The sequence below is a fragment of a genome, unplaced genomic scaffold (assembly GCF_019419815.1).
Source record: "Pyrus x bretschneideri cultivar Hongxiangsu unplaced genomic scaffold, Pyrus_bretschneideri_v1 Contig48, whole genome shotgun sequence".
Lineage (NCBI taxonomy): Eukaryota > Viridiplantae > Streptophyta > Magnoliopsida > Rosales > Rosaceae > Pyrus > Pyrus x bretschneideri.
The window spans coordinates 257,311-284,240 of record NW_025999785.1 but is presented as its reverse complement, the minus strand read 5'-3'; the positions used below and the strand labels follow the sequence as shown (position 1 = coordinate 284,240).

The following is a 26,930-nucleotide window of genomic DNA, read 5'->3' as shown; positions in this document are numbered from 1 at the left end:
TGCCCTCCAGGTTTTAGCTGCTGAGTTTGTATCGACAAAAATCTGTGGCGAATCTTAGTATTGATGGATATTTTTGAGGGTATGATTCTTACTCACATTACTGTACCTTACTTATGCTCTGACATCGCGCGTGAAATGGGTTCGCTCCCACTTGTAGCGCACTCTGGTATTTAGACACTTTTAGTTTCAAATTTAATCACTTTTTATGCACTATCACATTTTATGGCTTCGTCACCTTCCAGGTGTCGGCCAGCACAGCTCGATTCAGGGTCCAAGTGGACTTTCTGGGTTGGGGTGTGTCAACAACAGTCACGTTTACGAAGATTGATATCATCCATGGTTTGTTGGATTCAGAGTCCGAACACAAGGAATGGTTATAACTTATACATATGAAGTTGTAGTTCAAAAGGTTATAACTTATAAGCATTTTTCTAGCACCCGAAGTCGCGTTTGGTTTCTCCTTCCACAACGTCCATAAATCTCCATTCACCATAAGAACAAGAGAGACCTTTTGCATATCTACATACAAACAGTTTACGAGCACATTGCCTTCTCCAATAGTTCCTGCAACTCCCCGCTTTTGTATGCATCTGCAAACAACATTGTTTCGTCAAGATTTCGTATTACAAACTCTAAACCAAAATACACATCTGTACTCGGCATAAATAATCCATCAATGGAAATTACATCTAAACCTAATTTCGTCATTTAACTCTCAGTTCTGTTCATTGTACTTAATTTCAGAGTAGAGATGAACCGCAAGTTTGCAGTTAAGACGCTCACATACATAATAACTTTATCACTCTGTTAGCTGCTAAATTTGGAGAAATGTAAACACTACAATAACTTCGATTAACTTACCAACAGTGATGTCACAGCCTCCGAAAAACTCTCCTTCAATGTAGAGTTGAGGAAATGTTGGCCAACTCGAATACTCCTTTAATCCCTGGCGCAGAAGTTCATTTTCTAGTATGTTTATTGTTTCGAAGGGTACATTCAAAGACCTCAATATCTGTACGCAAGTGTTAGAAAAACCACATTGTGGAAAATCCTTTGTTCCCTTCATAAATAGAACCACTTTGTGTGAAGTAACAACTTTGTCCAACGTATTCTTCAGCTCCGGAGTTAATGCTGCACACACAGGGAGGGAGGAATGGGGGATGAGAGAGTTGGTACCTTGTGAAACTTCAAGAACGTGGACACCTTACAAGAACTCCTGACACTATAATTCAATCCCGAAACTTTAAAATAACAGGTGCATAAACGATAAATCTGCTTTCCTCGACCAGTTGCTAAGGAAGGTCTCATTCGATATACAATCTAAACAAAAGTGAATCGAGCAAAAAGCGAACATAACAATCATGTACTCCACTTTGGACAAAAGTTAACAATCAAATGTTCGACAATCTAATGTTTACATTTATCCGAGCATGACACCAACCAAGATCCTTATGATAATTGTGAACAATTCGCAAACAACGTCTCCTTTTTTTTCGAGGGACTCCAAGTTGATAAATTTAGCATAAAATCCTACTGCCAATCAATTATTTTACTAGAACAACGCAACAATATTACTACTACATATGTTGACTTTAACCAAAAAATGGATTCTTGTGATCATCGACAAGCAAGAAGCATCCTAATTTTCGATATACCGATTCAATGACATCAAATTCAACACAACCTAAATCCGAAAACCTCAAAAATCACAACAAAATCTGCCTAGATTTCCCCAACATAAACAACCAACAAGCAGACATCAAAGTGCAAAATTAGAGCAATAAAAAGCAGAATAGTAGTGAGAGAAGGGTGGGTGATGTACCGGCGGAGCATCGGATAGTGAGGATCTTCTTCGAAGAGAGCTTGGGTCCGAAGGACGAGTGATTTGAAAGAGAGACGGCGGAAGGAGGGCGGGGACGCCGAGAGGCACGGTGGAGGTGGAATGAAGCGAGGGAATTGGTGGGGGCTCTGCTCGCAGCTCCAGCGAGAGGGAAAGGGGCAGATGGTGTCATGGTTTTTGAACCCAAGGTCCCAACACACCACATCTTTGGAGGACTTTGCTCTCTCTCTTCCGGCACACTGGAAAATCCCTCAAAGACGTATAGACAGTCCGGCACTCTGATGAGTTCTATTTCATGGTTGCGGAATTTAATTATTTATTTATTAGGATAAGAAAATATTCACCTGAAAAAAGGAGAAATACACGTTTATATAGAAAAGACGTTATAATTATTATTATTTTTTTTTAATGGCAACAGCTGGTGGCTTCGGCAAAAAATCAGAATGTGACGCGTGAAATATAGACTTGAAATTCGTTCTTATCCATTAGACATCTCATGATGGTTAAAAAGAAGTTGTAATTTATAAAATAATATTGTTAGTAACCTTTTTTTTTTTTTTTTTTTTGAAGAGTTTGGTTAAAATTAGATGTCAAGCTCAATACTCTTATTATATGTTATTGCTACCTGATACATCATAACCGTTATCCAAGTTGGTGCAGAAAGAAGTTGATATTTGTAAAAATGCAAAAGAAATCAAGCTTTTTTTTTTTTTTTTTTTTTTTTGAGTTGGTAAAATATTTTTCCTTGACATAACATTCAGATCACAAAAGCCCTCTCCATGCTGAAATGCGGAGAACCTTTTCGGTCCGGACGACCGGACCACGCGAAAGTTAGGCAAAGGCCACGCCACCGATCGTCTGAACTTAATAATTTCTCTTACATGTGAAAAATTCTTGAATTCGATTGCCAGATCACGTCATCTGTTCAACGCTCCTCCTAAAAGATGAACCTTTATATTTGGTCTCACCCAACCTTACATTAGTCCCACACGCGAATGAGTTTCCACCAAGAAATAGTAAAGGAAGGCCTTGTTATCTTAACAATTGTTACAAAATTCGAGAAAAAGAAAATGTTATTAAGAACTTTGTGAACAAAGTATACACATAGCTTGGACGTGTGAAGGCCATTTTCTTTCTGGAAGTTGATCAGAAAGTTAATCCAGCTTTCGTTCTGAGAAAATCTTCACTCCCAGGAAGAAAGCAACTGGAAAAAACAATTGATATAAATGATAAATGAATGACAAGAAAGACAACTATTCTTGTTGAAGATTGGTTTGTTTCGTTGAAATGTCAATCCCCATCGATAAAAGATCTTGACGAAGAGAATCTGCATTTTTGAAATGTAGACCGACGATGCCCACTTCCTTCGCGGCCTCTACGTTTCTCATCCTGTGATGAAACCATGAGCCAGCACGTTAATTATGATGTGAAGTTAATTACCTCAACGTCTCCAAGTTACGAACTTCAAAGCTTGCATAGACCAATGTGTTGAAAAATGTGTCGTAACAAACCTGTCATCTACGAAGATACAGCTTCCCGGATCAACTTCCAGATGTCTCACAACCTCCAAATAGAATTCAGGATCGGGCTTCCTCTTCCCTGAAATGCAAAAGTGAATAGGAAGTGTTGAGACATTCATGTAGACATTCTTGTGCAGCGAGCAGATGGAAGAGAATTTCACAAATAAAATGTCAAGCCGCTTAACATACCGGTTATACATGAACAAAACGTCCAAGATAAATATTTTGATATGTTTAATTTGTCCTCAATCATCTCATACCTACCCAAAAAAGAAAAAGGAATTCCTCCTGAGTAAAATGATGAAGTGCTATGCTTGATAAGAAAACAAAACTATAGAAATTTCATCTAACCAGATCGGATAGTTTGTGAAAGCATGCATCTCGTAGTTGTTATGTTTTAACACATCAAGCAATTCTTCAACACCTTCAACATAGGAGTATCCTTTCTTCATGCAATTTTTCAGGCCTGCAAAGAGAAATTACACACTTTCGCGTAAGATTCAGAAGGAAAAGCGCATAGATAAAAGCAAATTATATGAGAATCCATTCATGTCAATGTACAGACTTCAGTTCTTCAATCCCCCCAAGCAATAAAATTGACAATATTGTGAAAGTCGTTCAGAAGCAATTTGTGATGAAGCTTTCAAATATAACAAAGGACATAATAAAATATTAACAATTCCTATTGTAACTTATGACTTTGGAATCAGTACAACGTATCTACACTTTGCAAGATAAATGTAATTCAGGATGTATATTGGAAAAGACTCTGACATACGAACAAGACAATGTACCACATCGAGTCCAAAGCAGTTGTGATCAATCAACCAAAAGGAAAGAAAAAATTGCAGTCTTGGCCTGTTGCAGCAGATGCTTAATATAGTGTTCTACTCTCACCACCGGTGTTTTACGATATTATCATTTTCCCAGTCCTTTTTGAATTCGAAACAAAAGAATTAATTCTAACAGGAGGTATACTGTGGTTGCAAGTTGCAACACAGCTAAGAGGGCCCAAAAATGAGGGTTTAAAATAGGATGCCGTTTCACATTCACCACATATCTAAGAGTCAAGAAAAATACTGAAATATTGAGATTTTGATGACAAACAATTTCAGCTGCATAAAACTTTCACCGACTAGCGAATCCCACAGTACATAAATCATTGTTCTTTTCGCTATCAGTGCCAAACTTCATAAAGCAGAAAAGGGACTGTTTACACAAGATTATCAGCAGAAAACCACAGCAACATGAAAAGTAGTTTTCAAGTCAGATGAAGTACATTCTTACTAGTTCTAATAGCCAACGATCAAGTTAAAACTAATGAAAATGAATGGTTCAGTATTTGAAATACGTAAAAGACCACAGACATGGCTGGAAAATAGTAAGAAACTCCAACTAACCTTCCAAATCTATAGGCCTTCCATCCTTAAAGAATGTTCTTGCTAGCTCCATCTGGGGTGAAAATAATTTTGTGATGCAGAAGCTATAGCAAGGACAAAAGATACAGACTCTGAATGTATAATCTTCGGTTGGTTCCGTTCAAATTCAACAAAACACTATAACTTGAGTTCAAACATTTATTTTCACGAAAGCTTCTCAAAAGCACTCAAATTTCCTGTTCAAAGTTCATAACTGAACTGATATCATATATTGGTTATCGCTTAACGTCCTAGTAAACATAATTTTGCTACACCAATTCCAAGTGTACCTCATCAGTTATACCCTTTTCGAACTCAATCCATGCAGTCGGGTGCTTGCTTTCGATCAATTCTTCGAAAGACATTCTGCACATAAAATCTCAATTTCATTAGCTGGGGGCAGTGGGAATTCAAACAAAAACAGGACAGAAATTCCGGAAAAATAAAACAAGTCAAACATTCCAAGATATCCAATTTTTCAGCATCCTATAAAACCAGTAAAAGCTGATAAATTTCTCATCTTTCCTCGATTATAATACAACCCAATTGAATCAACAGCAAGAAAACACAACCAATTAAGGAAAATAGAAAAAGAAGGAGAATTTGGGGTACCTGAAGAAGGCAGGGACATCGTGGTAAAAGGGGTCACGAACAACTGTGTCCATGATGTCGAAGAGGATTATAGGAAGCTTTCGAGTATTGGTACCATGAAAGGAGGAGCGCTTGGTGGTGTTGTGGGCGTCGTGGGTTGTAAGAGCCAGTGTTGTAGCTCTGTGAAATCGAGGTGAGCTTGTCCTGCAGCCGTTGCGTCTTAGATTTAGAGGGAAAGGGATAGCGGCTACTTTCAAGAGCTGAGCCATTATTCAACTGTATCTCCCTCACCTTCTCTCAATCTTTGACCTGTTTGATTTTTATTTTTATTTTTATTTTCTATGAAAAACTCCATAGATTATTACCATTGGATCTCCACCTTATACACACATTTTCTGTAATTTATAATTTCATAATAACTCTTTTGTCCAAAAATAATAATAATAATAATTTCATAAAACTCTAATACAAGAGCTAGTATTGCCATGGGAACCCAAGCACGGAAAACAGATGCAATTCCGTACACTCAAACCATGCTTAAATGGAGTCAATCTAAAAGCCTATGTGATTCTTTTTTTATAAAATGATCTTGAGGATAAGGATTAGGTTAAGTTAGTCAGACAGTGTATCAGTTATAATTATGTGTCAAGCTTGTCATCTATAAACAAATGAACGTAAAACTTGCTGCTTGTAAGTAGAAATAATATCATTAGGATTATAAATGAGAAATTTTATATGCGACTGTTATAAATGATAAGATTGCAATTCTTATCCATTAGAGTTTAATTTAAGGGAATTTTAACAAAAAATTTCCATTACTGTTCACTTTAACGGAAAACCACATTTTTATACTAAAAAGTCAATTATGATATTATTCACCTTACCATTTATCTTGTCCTTATCGTTAAATTTCAAAGTTTTCAAATTTTTTTTTATTAATTTTCTTTTTAATTTAATCGAAACCTGTTAAATTAGATTATCATTATGTAAGAAAAATCCAATGAAGGTGAGGTAGGCAATTATATGATTTCGAATTGAATATTGATTTACCAACCACCAACTAGTTAAACGGACTGGTGGGCCATTTCTTTTGGTTTGCCATTAAAAGTCCAATCACTCAAAACATGAACTGATACTTTATGACCCACTTCAATTTAACGTCCCAGCCCAGAATCTCTGAGGCCCCCACTATTTACTCCCAAAGCCCAAAAACAGAAAGCACCTCCTCAGCCACTATAAGAACATACAGGGGGCGTTTGTTTGCCCTCACTAAGTTGGATTAGACTGGACTGGACTAGCTATTAGTCCAATACTGTGTTTGTTCCATGCTGGGACTAACATTAATAAGACTAAAGGGGACTAGCATGGACAAAACCCTTCACTAAGAGGTCTTAGCGAGACCCCCAATAACCATGGGACTAGCTAAGACTATCCTCTCTTTCTCGTCCTCGTCATGCTCAACGACCACTCCCGACAGACTCCTCGTCATCTCTGGTCACCTAGATCAATCATTAACTTTCTGACTCTCTTTCAGATCCATTTCACAACCAACTTTCATAAAAAATATACCAAATTGAAGCTGGGAGTGACAAGATTACGATTTTACTTGAATCGAGGCTAAAATGTGGTCGAATGTGGCCGGAAAATGGCCTAGAAGTCTCAGCCTGTTTGGGCTTCTTCAAATCCATGACAGATTCGAGCATTCAAAGCTAAGATCTCGGTCCAAGGATGGTGATGAATTTTTTGGCGCTGCTAACTTCATCCAATTTAATGAGGGTTGGCCGGAAAACATGTCGGGAAACCTGCAACTCGTCGGGAAAATTGAAGTCGTGAGGTTTCGTTCGAACAACGCATAGCTAGAGAGGAATGGAGGACAGAGAAATAGAGACTTGAATCAATAAGGAGTTTGACCAAAAATAAGAAAGAGACATGAATTGAGAGGTCTAAGAGGAAAAAAAGTGGGACAATGAGAGAAGAGGAAAAGAGTGAGACGGAAATGGTAGGAAAAGATAGAGAAAAATATAAGATCATAATAAAATATTAATAATTTATATATTAAATAATATAATATTAGAATTTGTTATTATCCAACTTTTTAGTCCAATACTGCACCAAACGCTTCACTAAATTAGTCCAGTTTAGTCTAGTCTAAGCCAGTCCAGCTTAATCCTTGAAGCTAATCCAGTCCGAGATAGTTCGGCGCAACAAACGCCCCCATAATGTTTGCCAAAAATACAGCAACTGCCTCCGGATTCGGTAACTGACAGTGAGGACCTTCAGGAAGTAAATGTGAACGCAGAAGACGAAGCCTACCAACGCCTCCACCACCACCAAATCGTCGGGACTGGGGAGTTTGGGAGGATGTAAACAGCTAGATAGTACATCACGGCGGCGAGGAACAAATGGCCGATCAGAACCACCGAGTTCGGGGCTCTTCCGGAGGCTCGCGGAGGGGCGTAACCATCATACAGATCATAGGGGAAGGGAACCTACGGAGGCATGAAGCCATGAGGGCAGAGAGGTCGAACCCATGACCGAGAGAGAGAGTAGATTTTACAGTGGGCGATGCAAATAGAGTTGGGCGTTGACTAGGGTAAAACGTAGTCGTGCTGTTTTCTAATTGGGCGACCCGGATCCATGGGGCCGCAGCGGTAAAATTAAAACGTTGGTTTTTTTTGGCCTAAGGGTATTTTTCGGATTCTCTTTTTGAGAATTTTAAGGATGCTCAAATTGTGTTCATTTATTATACATTGTACGGTCAATTCTCTTTAAGTACTATTAATGTTCAATTTTAAATAGAATAATTTAAAATAATTTTTGACCGCACGATGTATAATAAACGGACACAATTGAAGGATTTTCAGGATCCTCACAAAGAGGATCCGGAGAGGATCTTCATAAAGAGGATCTGGAGAGGATCCTCATTCATTTTTTGGAGTGGGATTCTCTCGTGGCAAAAACTGTGTGGAGGAATTTCTTCTAGTTATCCTTAAACTTCTGTGCTTGGTAGAGAAGAAGCAAACAAAGGTACGCTTGCTTGCTATCTTGTTCTCCGCCGCAACCCGACCTGCCACACTAGAATTGGGGAGACTTGGATCTAGGTGAGCTCCTTTCTTATTCAATAAAAAAGAAGCGTGGCAAAGGTAGTTACTTGCTCTTATGCAGCTAAACAAGAAAGTCAATGAAATCGAAACCCATTCTAACTATTCTAATCTAAAGTAAGACTTTGAAAGGAAGGTTTGAGGGGGGCATAGTCGTCGGGTAAGAAAAACTGCCTTATTTGCCAGGGTTGTAGTTTAGAACTAGTTCATATCAAAAGACCTTAAGGGTTAATAGATGACGCTTTATCACTGTGTTAGAAAGTATTGATGTTTATGCACTATGATGTGGGTTTGATCTTTACTGATCTTTTTTTCTCTTAACAACTAACAATTTAACCCAGTATAATGGATCATGAATGGAACTTGTTGAAGTAGGTGCCAATATAATGGACGTTGTACTTTGGTAGATGATACTGCATTTACACTTTCTGAAGCTCGCATTGACGGATTTTGTGCTCGAGTAGGAGAGCTGCGATAGAACTTTTGTGTACTTGTGACACTGCTACGTCTTGTTACCATTTTATTCAGGATTATAACTTACGTATTTTTATTAATATACCTAAAGTGAAACATGTCAGTCCATCTATATTATAACACGTGAAATAATAATGTCACATGATAGTTGTTGTGAATGAACAATCATCTCCGCCAACACACCAAGCTATTTACTCCATCTAAACTTTTTTTTTTTTTTTTCCCTCTGACCTTTCAACTGAGGAATTTGCTACCATACTTACATGTATTATGGTGATTGTAGTTGTTGATACACAAAATCGGGTGAACTTTGGAACAACGTAAAACGATAAGATTGTGACTTTCGTAAGGTTGCTCGAATCACTAATTATAAGTGTTCGCTACAGTAAATACATGTGATGATACAAAAATATGATTTTTGCCTAATATCACTATGATTACAAATATCACATTACATGGTATTAAAATATGATACAAATATATAGTAAGTCCATATGTAATGGAATTGAATAATTACAGCTGTGGTCGTTATGAATTGAAAATGTACTTGATTTGGTTGTTGTGTATTGAAGATGTAAATTTATTTGGTTGACATGGTTGTTGGGAATGAACACCTATGTACGTGTTCTATTGGAGTTCGTATGAGAACAGGATAAAACAGTGAGGGAAATACCCGCAAGTGGGAGAGAATTTTTAATATGTTTGAAACACGGGATGGTACGTCATATGTTATTATACAAGTGGGGGGAAGTGTGTCCCTCCACTTGTATAATAACATATGACATATGTGTCTGTATTTCGGACACACTAAAAAATCTCTTGTCAAATGGGAAGTTGACGATATTATAACTTAATTCTCTTGACAACAAGGCACGAGCCCTTACCCATTCATTCGATTATGTTTTCCATGCGTAGGGTTCCATACCCTTCTGTTTTGTTGAATTCTTAAACCTATCCATCTGTTTTTTTTGTTTTAGCAGTCACCCGTAATCATAGACGACGACCGTGACTTCTACAAGGGTTCCAGCTCAAGAGAGACGACTCATTACCGGAATACAATTTGCCGGAGCACACTCTTGGTCCATCACTCCTCGACCACCACCACGATAAGCGTCCTATCCTGGCCTTCTTCGCCGGCGGTGCTAATGGAGACATAAGTAAGTTCTGGTTTGAACATTGCAGGGACAAAGACGATGAAATCCAAGTCCATGAGTACCTTCCAAAGGGGCAAAATTACCACTAGATTATGGGACTGACCAAGTTTTGCTTGTGCCCTAGTGGCTCTGAAGCTGCTAGCCCTAGAGTGTTTGAGGCAATGTATGCAGGGTGCGTCCCTTGTCCTCATTTCGGATTTACCATTCATTGCCCTTCGCTGATGTTCTTGATTGGAGCAAAAGCAGCAATCGGTTATCAACGAATCTATTTGAAAACTTAACAATAAACCCTGCTAAGCAAAATGCAGACAGAAATTTTTCTCTCAAAATTGTAAAGAAATTTTTTGCCTATAAGATGTGTAACGTTAACGTCGATGAGTAAAATCAAATACAAGTGGATTATTTCACTTGGTACATTATTCGTTATTGCAAGAAAGTTTTACAAAAAGGTCAAAACCCAGTCTTAAACCCATTTTTACATCCTAGCCGGCACAAGTTGCATATGAAACATAAATTTCGAAAAGTACAATGTAAGAAGTATGGCGGAGAAAGGAAAAACGACGAATAACTCAACGGTGAATATCATTACCAGAAACCTCAGTCGTCCGACCAAGTGCAGGGTTTGCGGGGGCTGGTTGTTTGGTGACAGCGGCCATAATATCTGCATAACCCACCACTCCAACTACAATATCATCACTGTGATCCTCAGTCACCCACACATGAGTTGCCCTGTGAGACAACATCTGAGCCATCACTGCCGCCAATGAACTCGTAACCCTACAGGTCAAGGGTGCACTTCTGCCCCTATACATGCTTCTGCTTACTCCCATGCTTGGGCTTGCGGGATTGAACCCTATACTCCTGCTACTGAACTTCTTCGGCCTTGCTGACCCGCCACCATTAGCTTGATTATTATTGCCAGCAGCTGGATGCAAAGAGAAATTGCATTCTGACCTTGAGGACGCATTATCCTCCACTCCCATCACAAACTGTCCAGCGGAGAGATTAGCTAAAGCCCATGCTGCTGATAAGTAAACACATTTCCATAGTTTGGAGGCAGAGATCTCTCCGATGATCTTATACTCATCATCCTGTGTCTGTTCGACAACAGCAACTGCACTAGGGTCGTCAGGAAGCTTTTTAGTGGCTTCAATGGCTGCAGCCGAGGCTTCAACAAATTGGTAGTTTGGGTTAATTGCTCCAAGAGAGGAGATAGAGGAGAGCGGAAGAGGTGCTAGGGCACCTAGGCAACCAATCAGGAAACGGATGACATCTTCTCTTGAGAGACAGCAAAACTTGTCACAGGTACTGCTAGTGGAAGATGAGGAAGGCCGATTGAGATTGGCCGAAGGGTTATTGCTGCTGCCACTAGCATCCATGTTCTTGAGCCATTTGCCATTATAGATAATAGAGAAGCGTTTGCTCATGCCTTTCCATACCACACTCTTTCGAACAATAAGACGCTTTACACCATGCTTCATCATCTCCAGCGCATCTATCAACCTTGCAGAAACACAAATCCAAAATGGGAAACAATGCACATTTCATTTTTAAGTAATGATTTCTTTCGCTAATCAATGTACATCCAAAACATACTACAGAACTTCACAACTAGTAACTCATAAAGAAAATGCCATTTTGGTTGGAAACGTCAAGAAATGGATGCATATGTATCAATACCCCAGTAGAAATGATTTCTTTAAACTTCAGATTTCCAAAGAATTTCCTTGCTTTACGAATATCAGAAATTGAATCTTAACTAGTGATCAGGTTATATAAAATAACTTTTTGAAGCCATGAACCAAGCATACCACAGAGTACAAAAGAATCAATGATCAACAGATGGATGGAAGCGGTAAAAAAGAAAACAGATTTCACATCACATCGAGAACAGAATTGTGCCCGCAGCATGCAGCCATAAACATCAATATGAGCAAAAGAAGTAGAAGCACAAAGATCAACAACTAAACATATGCCATTTAGGAATCCCCCTTTACTGGTGGAATACGAAAACAAATCATAAATTTTTTACACAAAGGTCATACTGCAACGCTAACAAGTTAACCTCTCAATCGTACAATCACACACTGAATCCAACAGAAATCATCCCACAACAATTAGCCACCGAAAAAACACCAATCACCACAAAGTACTTCAAGTGCAAGATGTCAAAACCAAATCCCAGAACACAATTCGAACAATAAAACACTGTGATCAATAACCGTAGAAACAACACTTAAGATCAACAGAATTGATAGCATTACCATATCATGTAGTAAGATTGAGAAGTAGTAGCTAACCTTGTGGCAGGATCAACCTGCTTGAGCAAAGAATTATTCGGAACAACAACATCAGACACCGGAGTCTTCAAAGCCTTATCATGATCCTCAAGGCACTCACTTTTAGCAAAGAAAGCAACAATGTCGAGGGAATTAAGGATTCCCACGAACCTCTGCTGCAGCAATTCACTGTTTTCGACCATTCCCACAAGCGATTTCTTCTTCCACACCGGTATGCCGCATTCCGTTGACTCTCCGATTGCCCTTATGGCCGCCTCCATCGTCTCCGTCTCGCACAGCTCCACCATCTCCGGCTTCCCCACCGTTAGATCACCAACAACATGGTACAGAAACACCGATGCCATCCCAAATTTCTGTTCGAAAATTAAACAAAAATATTCAAAATTCCAGAGATCTCTCCATTTCTGCTCAATTAGCATAAAATATTTAAAAATCGAAATTTACCTCAACAAATACACTCAAAAACTGAGTTCTCTTGTTTTTCCGGGAAATCAAGCTTCTTTGATCGCACTTCAAATTTTCTGGGAAATCGAGTGACAAAAACCCAACAAAAAGCAATTTTCTTTGCGTTTGATTTATATATTCAAAGAAGAAAAACAGCAAAACGAAGAAAACCCAGATCGGATAAAAGGTTCCTGAGAAAGCCGAAGACAGGAAATTTTCTGGGGAAACAAACAGGAAGAACAGAAGGGTACCGGGGAAAGCCGGTGAAAGGACGAGAGTTACGAGAGGGAGTGGAGGAAGAAGAGGAAGAGGTGGAAACCGGTAATGGGTAATCTGTGAAGGGTCAGCAAAGAGAAGGAAGGAGGGAAATGAGGAGGTTTGGCCATTGATGGAGGAGGGGAAGAAGCTGAAGGTAAAGGCCCATCAAATGTGTCTCGCGAAACTCTCAGACCGAAATATTCTGGTAATTTATGAGGAGATGTGGTGGATGAGAATTGATGACTTAATCAGACACAAATTCTGAGCTTTCGGTGGATGATTAATTAGCCAAAGGGTGATTTAATTTTCGATTATTACCTTTTCTATTTACTCAAAGATTTGATCTTTTTCTTATGACAAATAAAAAAGACAAAATAAAATTAAACCAGTTAATTGATTACTTTCACTCAAGTCTCAATCTTTACCTCCTTTCATTTTTTTAATTTATACGATCAATTTTATATATGTTTCCTCTTGCATAAAGAGGCATCAGAGGATTTCAATTATTGTAGCAACGGCACTCTATTTTAAATTAATATAAATTGTAGATAGAAGGATTGAGTTGATTAGGAGGGAACCGGATCTCCTTCGAATCCAATAAAACTGAGTCTGCTGAGTAGGCGATCTGGACCGTTAAAATTTGATTCAACGGCTATAAACAGGAGGCCTCTAAAAGTTAAAATAATTGTAATTGTTGGATCAAATTTCAACAGTCCAGATCACCTGCTCAGCAGGCTCAGTATATATGGATCTAGAGGGGATCCGGTTCCGATTAGGAGAGCATATATGTTCTAATTAATGTATTTATACTCATGATTACGTTCATGTCTATTAAATTAATTTTTTTTTGTTTGAATACATCGATATTTTTACACTAAAGAGAGAGAGAGTTCGGCTAAGCTACACAATGGGCAGCTTAATTTGGTATCAAATTCACCATCCAAGTGAAGAATAATATCATTATACCGTAGTATTAAATGACAATTGAATTTTCGTTTTAGACAAAAATAAAATTGTATCCTAAATTATTTCATTATATGAAAGCAAACAAGGAATTGCCTTTGCCGGTTTAATATTATTCTTTCAACTCACTGCTTTCCAAGTTTAAACTATTTTTCCCCATCATAGAGTAATTTAGAATGTAAATACCACTTGTATTAAAAACATTAGGATCGACCTTTATTTTGTGATGGGCGCATATCAATCTCTAAACAAATATAGCAAACAAACTGATAAGACAAGATATTATTCTCAAAACAAATATAGCAAACAAACAACTTGTCTTAAGGCTAGAGAATCAAATTCTAGCTTCGATCTTCTAAGGTTCTTCTATTTCTTGTTTTTTTAGCATTTGTAGAAATATTATCATGTATGTATTATTTAATAGTTTACAATAAAATATAAGGAAAACTAATGAAAGAGACTTGAAAACTTTGAGTTTTAACGATAAGGACAAAAATAAAGGATATAGTACCAAAATTGACTTTTTAGTGTAAAAATATGATTTTTCATTAAAATAAACAGTACCAGAAACTTTTCATTAAAATTCCTTAGCAGTTTTTCATAGCTTTTTCCAACATGATATGCTCACAAATTGGCCTAACTCAAATTTCCCTTAAATTGAATTGGATTTTTTTCATTTTTTGCTCAATTGGTAACTCAGCCCAAAGCAGTATTGGATCTAGTTTACAGGTGTATACATTCGATTACCAGCCCAGACAACTGAACCCAGCTCCACTTCAAAGAAAGCAAATAAATAAATAAAGAAGCAAAGGGAAGGAAGCTTTTAATGGCTTCCTTTTTCCACATTCCATATCCCTCTTTGCTTCTTCCACACTATCATTTGCTCAATTTTCATCTGTAAGTCTCTCTCTCTCTCCGCCCCTCTGCACTAGTCACTTATTGCATTCTTGTTTTTCTAATTGTCCAAAATTTTTGCTTCTCATCCATCTTCTTCAAGATATTTTGTTTCCTGCTTTTACCCCTGTGGTAGGTCTAATTTATAGCTACTGCCACTGAGCTTTTTCTTCAGCTTGTCCAATACTTTGCTTCTAATCCATCTTGGGGAAGATGGGCTTTAGTTTCTCACCCTTGTTACTGCCTTAATTTACAGCTGCTGCTGCTGCTGCTGTTCTTCAACCCTTCTGAAAACCCTCCTCTAGTTTTTTAGCCATGGAACACAAATGGGTTTCAGGTTTTTGCCCCTGTAGTACTCTGAAATTACGCGCACTGCTATTGGTATTGTTAGTGCTTGTATGCTCAAACCTTTCTCAGTGTGTTGATCTTTACCCACAAGACAAAGACTCTGTCTTGCTGTTCAGGTCATTGGTTCAAGACCCCAGCCAGAGCTTGTCCAACTGGGTTGGGTCTAATTGTACCAACTGGACCGGAATCACCTGCGAAAACCAGACCGGCAGAGTGGTTTCGGTTAACTTGACCAGCATGAACTTGTCTGGCCAAATTCACCCCAATTTGTGCGAACTTCCATTTCTCGAACATTTGGTTTTGTCTGAAAACAACTTTACTTCCCCAGTCCCGTTGTGTTTTGGTTCTCTGCGCAGTCTCAAAACCCTTCATCTTGATCACAATAGGTTTCAGGGGACTCTGCCTGATACACTCATGAGGCTTAGGCAGCTGAAAGAACTTGTTTTGAATGGTAACGATTTGGGAGGGCTTGTTCCTTGGTGGGTAGGTAACTTCTCGTCTCTGTTGGAGAAGCTAGATATCGGGTTTAATTCGTTCCATGGGGAGATTCCTGAAAGCTTGTTGTACTCGAAATCTTTGAATTATTTAGATGTTGGGAACAATAATTTATCTGGTATTCTGAGTGACTTTCACCAATCTTTGGTCTTTCTCAATCTTGAATCAAATCAGTTTTCCGGTACTTTGCCTTGCTTCTCTGCTTGTGTTCGGTCTCTTAGAGTTTTGAATCTGGCTAACAATTCTGTTGTGGGAGGAATGCCTACATGTGTTGCTTCGCTTCAAGCTTTGAAGCATCTGAACCTGTCATTCAATCAGTTGACTTATGAGATATCTCCGAGGCTTGTGTTTTCAGAGAAGCTTCTTGTCTTGGACTTGAGTTACAATGACTTGTCTGGCCCTCTTCCGAGCAAGATTGCGGAAACAACAGACAAGTCTGGGCTTGTTCTTCTTGATCTGTCTCACAACAGTTTCTCTGGTGAAATCCCATTGAAGATTACCGAACTGAAAAGTTTGCAGGCCCTGTTTCTGTCATACAATCTTCTTGTGGGGGAGATTCCTGCGAGGATAGGAAATCTGACTTATCTCCAAGTGATTGATCTCTCGCACAACTCTCTATCAGGCTCAATTCCGTTGAACATGGTCGGATGTTTTCAGCTGCTTGCATTGATACTCAACAACAACAATCTTTCTGGTGAGATTCATCCAGAACTTGATGCATTGGATAGCTTGAAGATACTGGATATTAGCAACAACAAGATATCTGGTGAGATCCCGCTTACTTTAGCAGGCTGTAAATCTTTGGAGATTGTAGATTTCAGCTCCAACAATCTCTCCGGAACCTTGAGTGATGCAATCACCAAATGGACAAACCTCAGGTATCTGTCCCTAGCTCAGAATGAATTTAACGGAAATCTGCCCAGCTGGCTCTTTACTTTTCCGGTTATCAGAATGATGGATTTCTCAGGAAACAAATTTTCGGGCTTCATACCAGACGCTAACTTTAACATGAGCATAAATTTTAACAATGGCGAGCTTGTTAAAATGCAGAGAGAGCCATTTGGTACATCGCACAATGCGGATACAAAAGTTTTGATTGTCGTCACTGGTAGCAGCGAATTAAGCTTCAATTATGTACTATCTTCGATGGTGGGAATCGATTTCTCCAATAATGTGCTAGATGGGGAGATTCCAGGGGGACTATTTGGATTACGCGGTTTGCAATACCTAAATTTGTCACGCAATTTTCTTCGTGGTCGTGTTCCAGATCTAGAGAAGATGTGGAGTTTAAGGGCCTTAGATATATCACACAATTCTTTGTCAGGTCATATTCCCGAAAACATTTCCAGCCTTCAACACCTGACTCTTTTGGATTTGTCATATAACTGTTTCTCTGGATTGGTTACGAAGAAGCAAGGATTTTGGAGGTTTCCAGGAGCATTTGTTGGAAATCCAGATTTGTGTTTGGAGTCCTCTGATGGAGGGTGTGACCCGGCAAGCCTCCCCGTGGTGCCTGGGAAGGCGTTTGAAGGGGAAGAGGTCGAGGGGCGGATTTCTGTATGGGTTTTTTGTCTAAGTGCTTTCCTCAGTTTCTACTTCACGGGGTTGGCCCTCTTCTGCTCACCTCGAGCACGAAATTACATTCTCAAGACAAGTGCTTAGCGTAATGTGCGCGTGGATTCGGATGACAACGAGAAGCTGTAAATTTTAATTACTCTCTTGTAACGGATGAGTTTGTTCTTCCATGCTTTGCTTTGCTAACATAGAACTAGCTGTTCCTTCCTACCCAGAATGCTCATAATAGTATTGCATAAGTTGTAATGACGACGTTGTAGGCAAGAATTTGTTCAAATATATGTTTCTATTCGGGCATATTGCTCCCTTAGAGTTGAAGATTTCATTCAGAAGATAAGAAGATACGAAAAAGGTGCGCGGTATTAATCTTTCATCAGAATTACAACGATGAAATCAGCTGTGAACCTCTCCTATCATCCCCTCAACTCGTATGAGGAATGCCCAAAGAAAGTTATTAGTTATAAATAAGAACGAGCAAATATCCCGGCCAACCTTGACATCTTTTTGCCATGTCTAATTCTGAATATGGCTTTCTTAACTTAGAAGCACGCCTAGAGATTCATGGGCATATGATTTTTGTTAGCCACTGAGAATTGTTGGCATGAGCTCTAATTGACTGCAATGAAGTACGAGAAAGGAGGCAGAACCACCGTCTGACCCATTTCCCAGCATTCTCCTCAAGGACTATGTCTTGTCTAATATGCATACCAAGGACGAGTTCTAATATTTAATCGGGCCGTCCAAGTTCCCGGATGCAAACTGAAAACACCCCCGCAAAAAATGTAAGTACTTGGTCTCAGGATCATGATTCATTGCAAGACCAAAATTGTCATTACCTGTTGAACGATTGGATTTGTTGAGGTGGTGAATTCATGAGTCATTCCTTGCCAGACTATCTCGCCCTCGTAGAGAAACAACAACCTACATAATGAATTTGTATACACTTCGTTTAAAACACATGTCACACAATCAATGCAACTGTTCAATAATAACATGTCAATTTGGATGAGGCACATAACCTGTCAACAGCTCGTCTGATGGTACTATGTTGGTGAGTAACAACAACATAAGATGCGATCTGCCCAGGTTTCTCGACTGCATCCTGACCTTTTGTATGAACAGAGCGGATGAGGTCTTCTACCACAGTAGATGCAATAGGATCAAGTCCAGCTGTTGGCTCATCATATAAAAGCACCTGTTTAAGGGCATAGAAGACTGTCAGGACTCATGAGAACACAGTACACGATTGCATCTTATTCTCAGATGAATGATACTATTGATCTTGGGACTATGAAGGAATGCAATGGGAATCACGACTCAAGAGAAAGGCAACAGTTATCAAAACATTATCCAAGGAAACAAATTAAATAAAGAACATAATACAGTTATCATCTTCTCAAAATACCTCTGGCTCTATCGCTTCCTTTGTGGTATCATAAATTATGGATCGAGCCAGAGCAACTCGTTTCTTCATTCCACCAGACAGCTCCGAAGGTAACCGATCTTCAACTCCCTATACAAATAACCAAGATTGATTTAAACAAACTTAAAAGCCAAAGTCAAACTCCATTCTATTTAGTGCTGGTGGGGTTGGTTGGTGAGCAATGATATCAAAATATTACATCCCATACTAACGAGATCATTAGAAGACAGTTGATGCCAAGGGTGGGAAGATGCTCAGAAATACTTGGTGAAAAATCTTACATGTTTGTTTTTGGGTTGGGAGGGAGGGGAGGGGGTAAGTTGAGGAAGGTAGCTACTTTGCAGACTGATAAGTGATAATTGACATTTTAACCATACCTTTAACCCGACTGCAGCCAAGCTTTCAGTCACAAGCTTTGCAATTTGATCCTCGGGCATGCTCGAATTTTCGTACCTAATAAATTAACAATAAATTATACTTTGACAGTTCTATTGAAACCTAATCTATCAGTCCTCACAGTGGAAAAGAGTGCCAAAATTCAAAAGAATTTAAAGCTGACTTACAGAAGAAAACCGACATTTTCACAAACAGTCAATGAATCAAAAAGTGCAGCGCTCTGAAATACCTGTTAGGTAGCAGATAAATGCATTAAAAGACATTTTTTGTATACAAGTGAACCAGAAAGAAATAGATGACCCCTATCATAACAGTGAAGTTTACCAATCCAATCCGAAGACCAGATATCTCATCATCGCTGATCAAACCAACTCTCTTTCGACCTCGAATGTACACCTCTCCCTGCTCGTTACACAATGGACAGAATCTTTATAAGAGAACAACAACTAACTCATGAAGCTCAATAAAGTCTAAACAGAAGTTAATGCAACAAAGGGTAGAATAATATGAAAACCAGCTTAACTATCAACCTTGTCAGGAGCAAGAAGCCCTGCCATTATCTTCAGAACTGTCGATTTTCCGGTGCCAGAAGGCCCAATTATTCCAACAGCTTCGCCATGCCTAATCTATAAATGAATCCACGAATGACCAATAATATTTTTATTAGAAACAGAAATTATATTGAAAATATAGGAAAGCCAAAGCAATGAAAGGGAAGACCAGTAGCACATTCAATGTTAAAGAACAATATTATAGGAAGCAATACACGGGATAGGTAAGAAGAAAACAGTCCTAAACAACACCATTCCCATCCTTACAAAAAGAGTAGCATTCTTGTTTCTTTCATTCTAGAAATCCCATCGCAATGCTTTCCCAGCCTATCTAATTGAGAAAAAAACCCAAACTACCTTTTGTAAGCATAACAATCTACTACATAACCCACAAGCTAAATCCCATTCAGATGCCAAACAGAGAATTGACTACTCTTCTTTTCACAAAGTATGCAGTCACAGGGTAAAGAAAGCACTGAATTCTTCAACTGAAGTGAATCGTTTGTTTTCAAATGGTTTACGAAACAAAAATTCAAGCTAAAGAATTTAACTTTTGATACTCTTGACCAAGAATTATCATGGTCACAGGACAACGGCAAAGTTCAAACTGATACCTCCACAGACAATCAATGCACAATTTTTTTTAAAACAACTAGATATCAAATGAACTAGATTCACCTTGAAGCTCACACCTCTCAATATATGCTTCTCGCCAAACGATTTGTAAACGTCTCTACACTCGATCAGAACATCAGAATCACCCTCAGGCTCCCGAACTCTACTTAAATCCTCTGATTTAAATGAATCCTGAACAGAAAAACCATGTCAGCCACAGCTACCATTTTATGATCTGGATTAATTCTAGCTACTAAAACATCTAACCACGCATTTCAAGTGTCCATTGGAAATCCAACACGGTGATCAAAACACGACACAAGTTCTCCAAACTGCAGCTTATCGAAAACAATACAAAGGAAATAACAAATAACAATATAATGTAGAGGTCAATAGAAGCCAAATAAGCATACAAAATGGTTACTTTACCAAACAAAAACATGGGTTCTGAAAAGGTTGTCTAAGACTACCTCAAATTTTGTAGCAAAGGATTCTTCGCTCCGCAGGTTCGGGGAAGGCGCCATACAAGCACACAAAACGTTTCTGGGCTCTTCCTTTTGCTTGTCACTACTATACCAATTGATCGTCCTTGCAAATCGAAAGGGCCGAGAAAAACCATTGGATGTGAAGCCGCTGGATGTCGCCAGAGGAAACAACACTGAATTCGACAGAGAAACCATGCTTCAGGGTAGCAGAACGAGACTAAATTATCGGCGCCAAAAAATCAAAATTTGAAGCAATTGAGGCCGTTGGTGTTGGAAATTTGCGATTTTGGAAACGACCCAGATCAGATTATAGGACGAAGACCAGTTCTGGAAGCAACTCGGTTACAAATAGTGGAAATTTGATGAATTTGAAGGTGACCCAGATCAGTTTTTGGGCCAAAACGCCCAGAAGAGAAACCAATTGAATGCAATTGCTGGGAGTAATTGCCGAGATTGTGGAGGAGCTGTTGTGGCGGCTGCGCGGGTGGGGGTTAAAGTGGTGGACTTTTTCTGAATTAGCACCGCACGTGTATTTTGCTGGGACATTTCACTCCCTCTCACTCTCAGTCCTCCATTCTCTCCTTTTGCCTTGCTTGGATTTACAGAGAGTAAGGCTATAGGCTAATTCATATTATCATGGAAGTTTAATAAAAAATTCCCAGTGTTGTGTATTTAACGAAAAATTACATTTTTACACTAAAAAGTCAATTCTGATACTATTTATTTTAGTCTTTATTTTGTCTTCATCGTTAAAACTCAAAATTTTCAAGTCATTTTTATTAATTTTCCTTATTATTATTGGAGGACTTACATATAATAGTAGTCATGTGACATTCCGTTTAAATAAAACAATTAAAATTTAGGAAAATTAATGAAAAGTTAAAAAAAAACTTCCCTTTTAATGAAAAGTCATTTTTAAAAGTATAGTGAATAGTATTAAGAAAATGTATAAATGCGATTTTTCATTAAAAGTAAACAATACCAGAAGTATTTTATAAGTTACTTTTTTATACATATAATTTTATATAAGTTACTTTTTTATTATCAACGTTGTAAATTGTTGTGTGTCGATTATATTGGGACCGATTTATTAATGGTATTGGGACCATAATATCAACATCTAATTTAAAGTCCATTTTTGGGGTCGGGGATTGGAGATGACATGACGTTATCACATTATTTTCATATATAACAAAAGATGTCCAGATTTGACTTTATCATATTTAACATTATTTTCATATTTGACCCAAAAAAAAAAAAAAGCATTTTTCTTTCATATTCCATGAAAACAGATATTTCAAGAGTTAATGGGTGATATTTATATTTGTAAAAATGAATTAAGTCAGTTGATCAAGATAGTGTGCTCGTTGGATATGAGAAATTCCAAAAATTAGATGGCACTCATATGTAACTTAATATAGTTTAGGTATTCATTTCATTTTATATGCGATGGTTACATTTTTATTTTATTTTAGGACAATATAAATGAAAACTTATGTCTACGTATGTGAAAAAGGACTATTCAAAATTGACAACTTATTGGGCCGTGAGACAAAACCCTAAATGTAGACTTCTATTTCACATCACATTTCATTGAAACATGGGCTTAATTTGAGGAGTGAGTCCATAAAAAGGTAAGAGAAAATTAAACAATTGAGTTTTTTTCAATGCACATCAGAACACGATCCGTTAAATTTTATTAGATCAAATAAGCTAGCTAACGGTTCTTGTTATGATGTGTAACTTACATCTTCATCGGAGAAAGAATCATGGAAGCACTGGCAGTTGGATCCTTCCGAAGCCCAGAACTGTAGATTTGGGGTCAAAAACTTTTAGTCTGAGTTCATATTAATTGGGCATATAAACCCACCCAGATTAACCCAATATTATTAGGTAAAAACTCAACCATCAATAAGGATAAACCTAACCAATCTTTCCAATCTCAAATTTTATCACAAACAATTTCAGGAAGATTATATTTTTATATCATTTTGTGTAGTTTATTTAAATAGAAGCAAAAATCTACTTGTATTTATACGTCTCGTCTATATTAGATAAATAACTCACAGTATAAAAATTGCTACATCTCGTGATAAAATGAGAGCTTCTAGAGGTTTATACCCGGGGCATATAATAGGGCAACGTATCAAGATTCAGAATATATAATAACAACATTGCTGGGTGAAGAGATTAGATGCCTAATTCTCTAAGGAAAAAAAAAAGTTGTAATATGCGAATTCCATGCATCATCATCAAGACTGCCTCAGGTGTTTGTTCTGAATGCTACAACTGCAGCACCCACCACTCCTATTTTTATTTTTTCAACCAACCAAATCCTAGTCAGTCATAGACAAGAATATTAAATTAAATATAAACAGACACACACAATGTTACTATGTGTGTAAAAAAAAAGTGCATCAATTCCTTGTGCATGGTTGCAAATGCTATGATATATTCTGCTACGTATCATAAAGCACACGAAGCTTTGAGTAGAATATTACGAATGGTTTAAATTTAGTAGTGCCCAATTAAGCCATTTCATATATCTGATGGCACACATGATGACTTGTCGTATGTTAGGAACCGCACATTATTTTTTGGCATTTGTTCCTTTTGGACTAGTGTTACATTCTTGCATTGCATGCACTTCCTTCTGTCCTTAATATTTAAACGAAAATTTAAAAAGTGGGAAGGGAGAGAGGGAGCTAGAAGAAGACAAGGGGAATAAGCACGCGCAGCACAATGCTCAAGCACTAATTATTCGTCTACATTTGCTTCGCAATGTAATCTCACGATTTAAATTGTTTATTTTTAATTTTCAGTCATCATTTAAAGATTATACTTGTAAAAAAATCACTTAAATAAGAAGTTTTTAAGCTTTTAGTTACTATTGTTAACCAAACGGCTTCAAATGTAATTGAAACTTATACATAAACAATCTTTCAATAATAACCTAATTGGTTCTATTATGAGAATGGACCGACATAAATAATTAACAGAGATGAAATTTTATCATAAAAGATCTCGGTATTAGTTAAAGTAAGATTAAGACTTCACGGATATTTCAACACTTAGGTCAAAAGATTATCGGTCATTGTTTTTCACTGTCCTTCCCTTTGGTTTTGGGTTTCAGCAGCCAATGTCACCCACCCACCCACCAGTCACCATACATAAAGATAATGCATGCACTCGCTGCCTTGATCACAAAAACATGAAGCTCCATTAGTGTGCGGTGACAGACTGTTCATATCTTATATCAATATTTTATCGGTGAGGAGTGAGCATAATGTAATGGAAGTATCACCTCATCTTAAGTCTCACCCTGTTTTGTTAACAACTGCATACGCTTAGGTCAAAAGTGCGCACTTGTTTAGCATTCCAAATCGATATACTTCGACCGATTGATATCCTGTGCCTCAAATGTGATTGCAAACAACTAAAGCTAGCCCCTCTTTTTAATTTGAATACCTATAATGCAGAGACTTGAGCTCATAGTCAAAATAGTTAGAGAAGTGTGCTCAATATTTATGTTCAAATTCTCCTTTTCATGAGAAAATTATATGGGTACCTAGAGCACAAGTCACGTGGTGTGTCATTCCTCGTACTATACCAACATTTGATGGCTGGATTGATACATCCCACTTTTGTGTTATATTAATTAAAAAAAAAAAAACAAATCCAAATGTTATGATTTAAGTGAAACAGTAATGTCAAGTGACCATGTTCCAAGTAACCAAAAAAATAACCCTCTTTCCATAGTTAGTTTAGCATAAAATATTTGCTCAACTCTTAATTTTATATTAATGATGACCTTATTCCGTCCAACGTACGTACATGGAAATGCTACAAAAAAAATAATTAACAGGGAGAACCAAAAACTACGAAAATAAGATGACAAAGCAAATCACTAAGTAAGCATGCTATGACTTTGGTAATTAGTTGGTGGTTTTTAAAAGTAAATGTTTATTATGGAAGCCCTTACAATTGACAAAGACAACTTGTGCAATTCTTTTAGAAGGAAGGGGATGCTGCATTTGCGGTTGTGAAATCAAAGAAATGAATGAACAGAAACCAATGGAAAAACAACAGAAATCACAGAAGGAAGAAATTAAACCATTTGCTTAATTTCTGCGGACCAAAATTGCCTATGAATTTTTGTGGTATTGAGACATAAAGTACTCATAATATCTGTATATATACGTTCAGAGTAATTCAAGCTGAAGCTTTCCACAAAGGATATTAGAATAATATATATATATATATATATATATATGCACAAGACCGTCGACATGATAGTAGCAAGTATCCTAAACCATCCACTTAATTAGTTGCAAAAGGAAGAAACCCTACAACTCAGCCAACTAGCTCCAATGTTTGAATTCAATGCTTGCCCAAATAAAGCATATTTACATCCCATCATATTCAAAACACAGAGGAAGCAGGGAATATATATGTATAGTCGTGGGAGTTTGAATTCATACACTCACATATCAAATGTAAAGCTGGCTATAACTATACCATGCATCAATGCAGTACTTAATCAAGTGGCTTTCTTTTTTCTTTTCTGTTTTTTCTTCCAACAAACAACAGGGTCATTTATATTATATACATTTAAATACAAGAAGAAGGATTCGACCTTGAGTGTAAAAAGAGAGTTCTTGAGAGTGAATTCCACATTGAAGAAATGAGATTAATATATGTAAGTTGGGGTACCTACTCTTCATATTGTCAATTAATTTTATGGTAAAACTTAAATTTTTTTCATGAGCACATATAACAACTTAATTAAGGCCAAGCCTGCTAATCAAGTGGATTTCATTAATATGCTAAGCTAATGAAAAAAAAAATCAGAGGAATGTTTATTACTTTGATAAATACACAGAACTTATTCCATACGCTGGTCGAGGGCATAATGTGATCACTGTCGCAAAAATAGTCATCTAGTTCGATCGAATTCCCAGATAATAATCATAGTTGGCCTATATTTATTGGACTTTATGTGACATGACAAGGAGCAAATTGCAGTATATTGTCGTTAGCTGAAACAATTTGTGCACAAATCTGCTTCTGAATTCCACAAGCTAGGTAGCATGATGTAACATTAGTAAGAACATTAATCTATATCATAATTTTAAAAATCCCAATTTGCAAAGGTGGGTGGAATTATTGCTGGACCTCGTTCCTTATTCTATGTATAAAAAACCCCATTGGTGATAGCAACTTTACAATTTCAGACACACTCACACGAAACTAATGTCACTACAAGCATGAAGAATCCACCGCATGTAGAGAATCGTATACACCCACCATAACCCATTTTTCTTGATGCATTCCACATAACATAACTATTAATTAATGCTTTAGTAATTATGGATGCGTTTGAAATTTGCAAGAATTTTACCAAATTTCATTAGGATAATGCTTCCTTCGTTCTCAATAAGAAGCAAAGTTATCATTCCCCTCTAAGGTGACATTATTTTATCGTATAAATTGTCATAATCAGAATCTCGCTCATTCTCTTTATTATCATACAAAGATCATCTCTATAAAAATTCATTCAATTTAGAGACTGTTATGTTATCCATATAATTGTGTCATAAATATTTAAGCTGTTTTAATTAATTAATAGTGTATACTATACATTAAAAAACTTTCTTTGTGAACCAGAGAGTAAAATAACTATATATTATGTTCTTATTACTTTAGATAAGTCTAAGGGCAGAATAGTGATTTCAATTTAGGGTCACTTTCTTCCTCCGACCGTATTTTTTTATAGAGTAATGCTATTCACACACATTTTTTTACCTTCACACATCCTTGTTAATTTTTATCAATTGATCTTTTTCAATTCGATCCAATTGACGAAAATTGAGAGAGGTATGTAAAAGGTAAAAATGAGTGTGTAGATCGTACCATCTTTTCTATGTGTCCATCTCTCCTCAATCTTATACACTCACATGTATAACATGCGGCCTGAATCTAGTATAGTTATAATGTGTTTTCACTTGTTTTAAAATTGTAGAAAGCATGACCACAATATATATATATATATATATATATATATATATATATATCAAGGGCAATT

The 26,930-nt window shown here is 37.3% G+C and overlaps 5 protein-coding genes across 5 annotated transcripts; 1 reads left to right on the top strand and 4 right to left on the bottom strand.

Annotated features, from left to right (window-relative positions):
* Positions 1–314: 314 nt before the first annotated feature.
* Positions 315–2,074, bottom strand: LOC103938546 (uncharacterized monothiol glutaredoxin ycf64-like). The gene is made up of 3 exons (XM_009348565.3): positions 1,823–2,074; positions 862–1,131; positions 315–590 (listed from the first exon to the last, which is right to left on the bottom strand). Exons 1-3 carry the CDS (start codon positions 2,043–2,045, stop codon positions 535–537), a joined length of 549 nt encoding a protein of 182 aa, XP_009346840.2. The 5' UTR covers positions 2,046–2,074; the 3' UTR covers positions 315–534.
* Positions 2,075–2,854: 780 nt separating this feature from the next.
* LOC103938547 (flavin mononucleotide hydrolase 1, chloroplatic) lies at positions 2,855–5,706 on the bottom strand. Its single transcript, XM_048568570.1, is given in 7 exon segments — positions 2,855–3,229; positions 3,352–3,439; positions 3,550–3,691; positions 3,693–3,826; positions 4,761–4,812; positions 5,069–5,144; positions 5,391–5,706. Coding segments are annotated over 7 exon segments (876 nt in total). The 5' UTR covers positions 5,639–5,706; the 3' UTR covers positions 2,855–3,093.
* Positions 5,707–10,477: 4,771 nt separating this feature from the next.
* LOC103938549 (CBS domain-containing protein CBSX6) lies at positions 10,478–13,251 on the bottom strand. The gene is made up of 3 exons (XM_048568500.1): positions 12,843–13,251; positions 12,399–12,751; positions 10,478–11,601 (listed from the first exon to the last, which is right to left on the bottom strand). Exons 2-3 carry the CDS (start codon positions 12,740–12,742, stop codon positions 10,668–10,670), a joined length of 1,278 nt encoding a protein of 425 aa, XP_048424457.1. The 5' UTR covers positions 12,743–12,751; positions 12,843–13,251; the 3' UTR covers positions 10,478–10,667.
* Positions 13,252–14,766: 1,515 nt separating this feature from the next.
* On the top strand, positions 14,767–17,672 carry LOC103938551 (receptor-like protein CLAVATA2). Its single transcript, XM_009348573.2, has one exon. It carries the CDS (start codon positions 15,273–15,275, stop codon positions 17,460–17,462), a length of 2,190 nt encoding a protein of 729 aa, XP_009346848.2. The 5' UTR covers positions 14,767–15,272; the 3' UTR covers positions 17,463–17,672.
* Positions 17,643–21,333, bottom strand: LOC103938550 (protein TRIGALACTOSYLDIACYLGLYCEROL 3, chloroplastic). Its single transcript, XM_009348572.3, has 10 exons — positions 20,831–21,333; positions 20,424–20,552; positions 19,725–19,820; positions 19,519–19,596; positions 19,362–19,423; positions 19,176–19,251; positions 18,781–18,888; positions 18,395–18,570; positions 18,212–18,296; positions 17,643–18,134 (listed from the first exon to the last, which is right to left on the bottom strand). Exons 1-10 carry the CDS (start codon positions 21,038–21,040, stop codon positions 18,096–18,098), a joined length of 1,059 nt encoding a protein of 352 aa, XP_009346847.2. The 5' UTR covers positions 21,041–21,333; the 3' UTR covers positions 17,643–18,095.
* Positions 21,334–26,930: the final 5,597 nt, after the last annotated feature.

Bases quoted from the DNA above. Each gene is read 5' to 3' on its own strand.
- LOC103938546 (XM_009348565.3), bottom strand. From the start codon at position 2,045: ATGTGGTGTGTTGGGACCTTGGGTTCAAAAACCATGACACCATCTGCC. The intron at 1,132-1,822 runs GTACATCACCCA...CTGTGTGTGCAG, and splicing joins CACTATCCGATGCTCCGCCG to CATTAACTCCGGAGCTGAAG. The intron at 591-861 runs GTAAGTTAATCG...TGTTGTTTGCAG, and splicing joins AGGCTGTGACATCACTGTTG to ATGCATACAAAAGCGGGGAG.
- LOC103938549 (XM_048568500.1), bottom strand. From the start codon at position 12,742: ATGGCATCGGTGTTTCTGTACCATGTTGTTGGTGATCTAACGGTGGGG. The intron at 11,602-12,398 runs GTTAGCTACTAC...TGTTTCTGCAAG, and splicing joins CAGGTTGATCCTGCCACAAG to GTTGATAGATGCGCTGGAGA.
- LOC103938551 (XM_009348573.2), top strand. From the start codon at position 15,273: ATGGAACACAAATGGGTTTCAGGTTTTTGCCCCTGTAGTACTCTGAAA.
- LOC103938550 (XM_009348572.3), bottom strand. From the start codon at position 21,040: ATGGTTTCTCTGTCGAATTCAGTGTTGTTTCCTCTGGCGACATCCAGC. The intron at 19,597-19,724 runs GTTGATAGTTAA...TGTAACGAGCAG, and splicing joins GGCTTCTTGCTCCTGACAAG to GGAGAGGTGTACATTCGAGG. The intron at 18,571-18,780 runs GTATTTTGAGAA...GCCCTTAAACAG, and splicing joins AGGAAGCGATAGAGCCAGAG to GTGCTTTTATATGATGAGCC.